Source organism: Antrostomus carolinensis, unplaced genomic scaffold (genome assembly GCF_000700745.2).
Source record: "Antrostomus carolinensis isolate BGI_N321 unplaced genomic scaffold, ASM70074v2 scaffold34682, whole genome shotgun sequence".
Classification (NCBI taxonomy): Eukaryota; Metazoa; Chordata; class Aves; order Caprimulgiformes; family Caprimulgidae; genus Antrostomus; species Antrostomus carolinensis.
In genome coordinates this window covers 6,614-15,503 of record NW_010300873.1, presented here as the reverse complement: position 1 = coordinate 15,503, position 8,890 = coordinate 6,614, and the positions used below count along the sequence as shown (strand labels likewise).

The following is an 8,890-nucleotide window of genomic DNA, read 5'->3' as shown; positions in this document are numbered from 1 at the left end:
GTGGAGGCCTCATCCCTGGAGATATTCAAGGTCAGGCTTGATGGGGCTCTGAGCAACGTGCTCTAGTGAAGATGTACCTGCTCACTGCAGGGGGTTGGACTAGATGACCTTTGAGGGTCCCTTCCACAAACCATTCTATGATTCTATGATTAAAGGATGCTTTTGAGGAAACCAGGCAGAGACATGAAACTCTCCATAGGTCCTTGTAGCACTTTCAGCAGCATCCCTGGGTCTGCATTTCTGAAGTGTGTATGTGTGTTTGCTGAATTCTCTAGATACCTAGGCAGTCCAGGGGACCTCCTCTTGGAATGTGTCTTTTCATCTGTCTGCCTAGAACTAGATATTTAAAGTGTTGCATGTGCCTTTCAAACCTCCCAGAATGTACTTATTCTCACATTAATTACCTAACACTCTCTTGCTCAGGATTGCTTTGGAAAGATATCTCAGCAGCTTTTATAGAGTCATACTCTTTTATCTAAGCAGTTAAAAAAACAAGGAAAACAATACCTCGGCAACTAACACAAATGAACTGGTCTAACCAGTATCCACCTTGGGCAGGAAGAGTTTGACAAAGTGGCGTGACCCTCTTGATTTGGTTTTGGCACGTCACGATGGTTCGACATTGAGCATCAGCACAATGCTGCTGCAGCAGCACATTTAATCTCTGAGGTCCTTAAGAACGTGAGAGGTGGGATCATTCAGAAAAGAGCCTTTGAAACTGCAGAAGCTCTGCAATGAAATGCAGTGAAGCCTAGTTAGCTTTGAGTGGCTAACTCTCGTGGGACTAGATAAGAGCTGTTGCCTTTTAATCAGAGTCTCCAATGAGTTTTGCGTAGTCTTGTCAGCTTTTCAGGTTTGTCTTTGCCATGAGCAAGCTCAAGTATGTCCTCCTTGGAAAATAAGAAAATTCTTGTTGGTATTTGTGGTGTGTTGGTACTGATTCTGGAGCACAGCTGTCCTGTTCTACTATTTAAGGTGGAGGTTTTGACACATGAGGACTTAAAACTGTTTGACACGTTATTACCTTTTTTTTCCTTCTTGCCAAAGGTGATAAAACTCTGCGCACCACCACTGCTACATATTTCTGCTGCCCTCCAAGTCCCACGATTGCCTTCCCTGGTCTCTGCTGTTCCCTTGCAGATTTAGGGTTCCTCCAGCTGTTTTTTTTTTTTTCCAGAAATCGAAATAAATCACAGGGGGCAGTGGGAGGGAGGGAGAATTCATCCCACATCTGAAAATAGAGGTTTTTGAGTCCTTCGTCCTGGCTTTTGTATTGGGGAGAGTAAGGAGAGAGTGCAGTCTATGCTTGCTTGTTTAAGAGTTGTTAAAGCTTACCTTCTTTGAAGTTGTTGGAGAGATTTTTACATGAGGTTTGAAAGGTGGGCTGGTTAAGCTTTGCTGTAGGAAATGTTTCCTGTCCCACTGTCTCCTGGAGTTTGGATTATCTCTAACTGGAAGTCACATTGCTCCTTAGGAATTAAACTTGGTTTAAAAAAAGTTCAATACTTCCATAGCTAAAGTGATATATCCATAGTCCTAGCAATAGAATGAATGATCTACTGTTGAGGATGGGTGAGCTGATGCAGAAAATTAAGGAGAGCGAGAATTTGCCTACATGATAAACCTCACATCCATGCTTCTCCACAGTGCCTTTTTTCTATGGTGAGATTTAAATTTTGGGGTTGTGCTGATGAATTGTTCAGGAGCTTCATTATCAGCTGTGGACAGATTTACTGAGAGGGTTACAGTGCAGGCAGTTCAGCAGCTGAAGTCGACTCATCTCTTCAATGAACTCTGCTCATGTTCTGCCTAAGGACTGTCATTTCTGCTCATTTGGAAGTGCCCCGTACAATGAATATGAAGCCTGTCCTCAGCAATCACTTTCAGACAAGCTCTTAATACTTTATGGAATAGTTTTATGTTCAGTCTATTCACAGAATCACAGACTGGTTTGGGTTGGAAGGGACCTTAAAGCTCATCCAGTCCCAACCCCCCTGCCATCAGCAGGGACACCTTCCACTAGACCAGGTTGCTCAAAGCCTCATCCAACCTGGCCTTGAACACTTCCAGGGAGGAGCAGCCACAGCTTCTCTGGGCAACCTGGGCCAGTGCCTCACCACCCTCACAGCAAAGAATGTCTTCCTCAGATCTCATCTCAATCTCTCCTCTTCCAGTTTAAAACCATCACCCCTTGTTCTGTCACTCCCTGCCCTTGTCCAAAGTCCCTCCCCAGCCTTCCTGGAGCCCCTTCAAGTACTGGAAGGCCGCTTTAAGTTTTCCCCAGAGCCTTCTCTTCTCCAGGCTGAACAGCCCCAACTCTCTCAGCCTGTCCTGATAGGAGAGATGCTCCAGCCCTCGGATCATCTCCCTTTAAAGTTGGAAAGGAGGTGGGTTTTTTTTTCCCTACTGATCAGTGTGCTTTCCCAAATCCTTTACTACTAAATAAAAGGGAGGAAAAAAATGAATTGAAATATCATTAGTAATTACCAGAGGACAAAGTTGAGAACTTTGTCTGATGCTTCCACGTGATGCTGAGTTATTAATCGATCATAAAGAAGATGGAGTGTGGAAACCTCAGGCCTTCTGTTTAATATTTTATTAACCTGTGCTACTGTTTTGAATTTATCAGTGTTTTGTTGATTGGGCTTTGCACTCCTGTCTTTATCAGATATGTAGGGGCAGTAGTAACCTTTGCCTGTGTACATGCTCTTAAGAGGCAATCTTTTGTGATTTCCCCATAATTAAAAATATTGCTGTTGCTGTTTTAACCTTGATGGTGATTTTTATTGACGTTATTAAAGGATATGAAGCTACATGTGAACTGGAGTCGTGACCCCTGAGACTGAACTGGGAGTTCTTGAGTAGTCTTAGAAATCAGATATCCAGCGCTGATGAGAAACCCAAGTATACCATGTTAGAGGCTTTTGAAAACTCGGGATTGTATTCTGTAAGGAAACAGTTTTAATCCTTGTTAAAATAATTGTGGGATAGCTGTGAGTGGGAGAGGATTGTTTTGTCTCCCAAGGTATAGTTTGGCCTGTCAACATGAAGATTTCATGAGATTAAAGCAGGTGAAATTAAAACTGAAGTTACAGTGAAAATGAGCACCTTGTTTATTCCTTCTTTTGTCTTTGTGAAATTTTCTTTCCTTGTTCTTTAAAACTTCTGCGTGCATATATGCTATAATTTGCTTCCCAGTTTGGAAACATGTTTTGTTGGGTTTTTTAACTAAGAATTTAACCATATTTTTTGTGGTTGACTTCCATTTCAAAATTCCTTCTAGCATCAACTGGAAAGTAAAGCCAAACCTTGCTGTAAAGCCAGTGCTGATAGCTAGAATGGTAATTTTATTTTTTCTTTCTTAGCATCTCTGAAACTTTTTTTTTGTTGGGGGGGGGGAGGGGGGTGGGGTGGCACTGTGAGTGTGTGAAATCCACTCCTTGTGGAGTGACTAATACATACTAGGTAACACTTATTTTGGAGACTTTAGCAGCATATTTAATTACTAGATTCCTTGCTTAGTAAACTAAAATAATAGACCACCACGTTTGGAAGCAGGAGTGTGTATAAGGCCTTGCAGCTGGGATGAAATGAAAATGTGCTGAGTTGCTAGAGCTGAGTGATATTCCCCCAAGAGTGCTAAAAAAACTTGAACAATATAGCTGAAATAACAGCCAGCGCATATTGGTTTCAGCCAAGAAGCCTGTGGGGGCTGGCAGGTGTGATGATTTAAAACCAAATAATTAAATAAAGGAAAAATGAAAAAAGCAGCTCCAGGAGGGAATCAGAATTCCAGGTCAGTCTACTGGAAATAACGGTTGCAACTAGCATAGATTAAGCACCTTGGTGAATATGATATACCAGAGTAGTGTCAGTACAACTCTTTGAAAGGAAAACATATCTCTTGGAGCTCTTGGGAAGGATGAGCAAGCATACAAATAGGGTGATCTGGGAGACACAGTCATGATTTCCAAACATCTTTCAACAGGTTTCCTTATCAAAAGAAATCTAGCAGCCTGGGGTTAAGGGGGAAGGTCCTTACATGGGTTAAAATAAAAAAGAATGAAAATATAAGAAATGGAGGGTAGGAATTGCTGATTGATTTTTCCCAGCAGAGGCAGTGGAGATAGATCTGCAAGGATCTGGGCTGCTCACCACGTTGTAAATGACTGGGGAAAAATAGGTGAGAAGTTAAGTGGCATTGCAAGTGCAGCACTTTTATTCAAGATAAATAAGATAAATTGTTTCTATGAGGAGGATTGTAAAAGGACCTTGTGAGACTAACTGGGCTTTAAAAATTGCAGATCTGTCAAGTAGTCCACATGGTAAAAATGATCTTATCACCTGTCAGGTAGAATCTGGGATAACTTACTGCTCAGGAGTTGAGTTTTGAGGTCATTTTAGTTGTCTGGAACTATCTTGATCTAACTAGAAAAGGTGTTAGATGTTGTGAATGTAGAAAATGGAGAGCATTGTGAGTGCAGCATGGATGCACGATGTAGCTTACTTGAGTATTGTGCGTTTTTAATACTATGATCTAAAAGTATATAGCTCATTCGGGAAAAATATGGAATGACTAAAGCAGGATTTCTCAACTTGGAAAGAATATTATTGCAAAGTTGTAAGTAGGAAGAATTAAATGGTACCTAGCATCTACAAACAGAAAAAATTAAGAGCTGTGAAACTCCTTGCCACAGAATGTTGTGCATACTAGAAGTGTACATGGGTTAAAGGAGAGATTTGACAGAGGAAGAATCATAGAATCATGGGATGTTGTGAGTTGGAAGGGACCCACAAGGATCATCCAGTCCAACTCCTGACCCTGCACAGGACAATCCCAACATTCAGACCATGTGTCTGAGGGCACATGTTGGCCAAATGCTTCTGGAATCTTGTCAGGCTTGGTGCCATGACCCCCTCCCTGGGGAGCCTGGTCCAGTGCCCCACAACCCTCAGGGTGAAGAACCTTTTCCTCATGGCCAACCTCACCCTCCCCTGCCACATCTTCCTGCCATTTCCTCTGCTCCTGGTGTTGGTGGCCAGAGAGAAGAGATCAGCGCCTGCCCCTCCTCTTCCCCTTGGGAGGAAGTTCTAGACCGTGATGAGATCTCCTCTCATTCTCCTCTTCTCCAGGCTGAACAAACCAAGTGACTTCAGCCTCTCCTCATACAGCTTCCCCTCAGTTGAGAGGTTCTACATTACACAGAAGCCACATCTGGCCCAGGAGATCTCTGAGCTGGAAATCACAGGAGGTCCAAGAAATAGCCTTCTGTCTTCTATAGGCATGTGGTTTTTGCTGCTGTTCCTCTTTGTTGGCTGACAGGAGGAATGGGAATGTGTCCTAAAACCTAAAAAGATTTCCCTGACGGTGCTTGTGGAGAAGGATATAAATGAACTCATCAAATGAATAAGAGGAGGGATCCAAGAACAGATGGGGAAGGGAATAGAAAGGAGTCGAGGGATCCAAAAGCTTTACAATTTTAAAATGGGGGACTTGAGGAGGAGGGTCATAAATAACAAGGGGAGGAATGTAGGCAGAACCACTGATTTTGGAAGAGGGGTTATAGTGAATGTACACCTCTTGGTGCAGCAAAGGCATGGGTGGAAAAAATGTAATGTCCTCCATACAGAACCTTTCTGTGGTTTTAGTGCTTCTTTTGAACAGGAAATGGAGGCAGGTTTCTGGGGTGGTTTTGTTTGGTTTGGGTTTTTTTTAAGTGATGTTTTGCCTAAGGGGAGCATGTGGGTATGTTTGTGCCTGCATATCTAAGGAGTATAGTCAGAAGAACTGCAGGCTCCCCAGGGAGCAGAATGGCGCAAGGTGTATTTCAGACTGCAGAAACACCACGACTGTATGGAGCTGGTAGCACAGAGCCCATCCTGTGCCCGAACTGAATTCCTGCTTATCTGATCAAAGTTCGAATCTACAGGCAAGTCCTCAGTTAACCATTTTTCAGTTGCTTCAGACTAGGTTGGAGCAGAGGAAACTCCTCCTTTTCAGGCCAATCAAGATGTGTCTTACCTGTGGGTGGACTTTACTGGCAACTGGAGCCTTGCCAAACATCACCTCTTGTTTCATGAAAGCTAAATGTGTACTTAGGTGTGCTAGAACGAGTGACCTGGACTTCCGAGTGCCGCTTGGAGATGATCCCAAAAAGCCATCATCCTTCTCTGGAACAAGGGGCAGATTTGCATCTTGGCTGATGCTTCCTCACGCAGCAAGCCAGCTCTTATCTTTCCTTTGGCTGAACGTGTAACCTTTCATTGCACAAACAATCTTCCTTTTAGACTTTGTTCGTGGTATGAATCAGTGCCTTCATTTGCTGGCCTGTGTGCTGAGGGAGTATAATCTTCTTTTTGACTAGTTGGTATTCTCAAGAATTAGTAATGGCAGTAGTCCTACTTATAATTTAGACTAATAAATTATAAAGGGCAACTGTTTTCCTCCAACAACTGCATCACTGTCTTCAGACTAAACTTGGGTAGATGCTGATGTACCTTCCAAACAGCTCGACTGTATTATGGGGGGGGGGGGGGGAACCCAACCAACCAACCAAAAAGAGGCAGTATTTTGCTATCAAGTTATGATTCTTGTTCTATTGCAATCCACAGTTAAAAGTATTGGTAGTTGTAGGGTTAGGAAAGAAACAATCCTTAAAATCCTGCAGGAGTGCTGGTGTGCCGGGGAGGGAAGCAGTCTGTGTGTTCAATCAGTAATTTGTTTGCTTGTGCAGACAATCACGTGGTTGTAGTTAGGTCAGAGGGTAGCAGGGGTTTACTGTAGTGTCTTAATATGCCCGTAAGTTTGTACTTAGACTTAATTTTCATCTTGAAACTGAATTGTCACTTATGCTTTATTACAGCAGTTGGAAAAGGTTTTTGATCCTTGAATCTAACAGAGTTAATGCTGAAAACTTTAAAACTTTCCAGGTCTAAAATGATGATAATGCAGGGGATTCTCTTTGCTGCATCTTAGATTAATTTAGGCAGAAGTTTATCAAAAAGACTTTAAAAAATGCTGGGTCATTTGACATACTTAGAATAGCTAAAGAAAAAGGGTTATGTTTTAATAGTAAAAATAAATCATTGGTCTTTGTGAAGTGGATTGTGTTCTTGGATGATTTCATTTAGTAGTTTGTTATGCTTTGTCATTCGGGTACTTTTTGCATCTGCCAGGGAACAACAGAAAAAAAATTACTGACTAATCAATCCCATTAAACACAGCTTAGCATCCTGGGAAAAGCTGATAGATTGTAGCTGTATGTTTGGACTAAAGCAAAGCTGTGAAACTTGTAGTATAAATTTTATTTGGTTAATTATTTTTTTTTAATTATTGTATGTATTTGCAATGGATCTGCATGACAGAAATAGTGAGTTAGTGTGATGTCCTCGAGCCTCCCCGCGTGCTGACAGCGGAAGGGGACTCCGTCATGTCCAATGAAGGGCTTGACTCGGTTGGCTTGTTACCAAAGCCTTGCAGCTGGCTTAGTGATTTGTAGCCTTTCTCTCAAGTTCCTGAGGGGAGGAGGCAATGCTATTTAAAAGTCTTATATTTAATCCAAAACCAGTATATTAATTGGAGTATGGTCACTGGATCTTCTCATCACTAATCTGTTTCTTGCTTTTCTTTCCCATATTTATGTTAGGCTCTAGCTCTAGCTTCTTTCTTTTGCAAACATGTATCCTATGAATGTGTGCAAATAGATCCATGTGAATATGGATTCATATTAGCTCAACTGTTAATTCCAGTTATTTGTTAATAATCTATTAAAAAAGATTCCAAATAATCTCTTTTAGTACAACTTTTAACATTTTATATAAGAACCATTACCTTAAATTGGGACAAAACTTAGGGAGCTTAGATGGTTTAAAAAAAGCCTGTAGTACACTGAAATTCCCAAACAAGTTTTTATCGGGCATTTGAGTAAAACAAGTTCAAAGTCTACTCTTGTAAGCCTTCACTGCTGACAGCTGTGCAGTATGTTTGTTTTAAAGCATGGACTCTTGCTCATCCTTTACATGTTTTTTTTTCTTTTTTTTTAGTTCAAAACCCATTTCTTCACCTTTGATTGTACAAGTTGGACATGCAGAGACACTTCAGCCGCTGCTTGCCCTCATGGGTTTCTTCAAAGATGCTGAGCCTCTCAAGGCAAACAATTACATCAGACAAATGCATCGGAAATTTCGCAGTGGCCGGATTGTGCCTTATGCAGCCAACCTGGTATTTGTGCTTTACCACTGTGATCAAGTGAAAACCCCTAAAGAAGAGTATCAAGTGCAGATGCTGTTAAATGAAAAACTGATGTTGTTTCATCACTCAAATGAAACCATTTCTACTTATGCGGACCTCAAGGACTATTACAAGGACATCCTGGAAAATTGCCACTTCAAAGAGGAGTGTGAATTACCAAAAGTTAATATTACCGCTGTTGATGAACTCTGAGGGAATGAAACGGAGTGGGCGTTCTGCAAACTGACCTTGGTTCTGGTTGACAGACATTGTGAACAAGCACTTTTGATGATTTGCTGCTGCTGTGTTGACTCACTAAACTTGCAGATTTGATGGGTTGTCTCAGCTCAATGCGCTGTTTATTTATTACCTAAGAATTTTAAAAACACATGCTGTAACAGGGCTGTTGCTGAGCATTTGTAACAAATACGTAAGATGAAGCATACCTGTAATGTTGATATGTACAAATCAGCAATTTCATTGGTCTTTCCTCTTATGAATGGGACCCTAGATGGATTTAAGAACTGGAACAACTTATCTTATATCAGAGCTGAAGGTGGTTGGACTGATTCACTATTGCTTTGCGCTGCCTGTTTGCTAGCTACTGCTTTCCTGTGGCAGGCATGAAATAATTGAAACCTGTGAGCTTTTTTTGCCTCT

General features: G+C 41.6%; 1 protein-coding gene across 1 annotated transcript; it reads left to right on the top strand.

Moving 5' to 3' along the window:
* Positions 1–5,930: 5,930 nt before the first annotated feature.
* On the top strand, positions 5,931–8,443 carry LOC104521318 (multiple inositol polyphosphate phosphatase 1-like; the record flags this gene model as incomplete). The annotated part of the gene is made up of 2 exons (XM_010163274.2): positions 5,931–5,988; positions 8,043–8,443. Coding segments are annotated over 2 exons (459 nt in total), but the record flags the coding sequence as incomplete, so codon positions are not given.
* Positions 8,444–8,890: the final 447 nt, after the last annotated feature.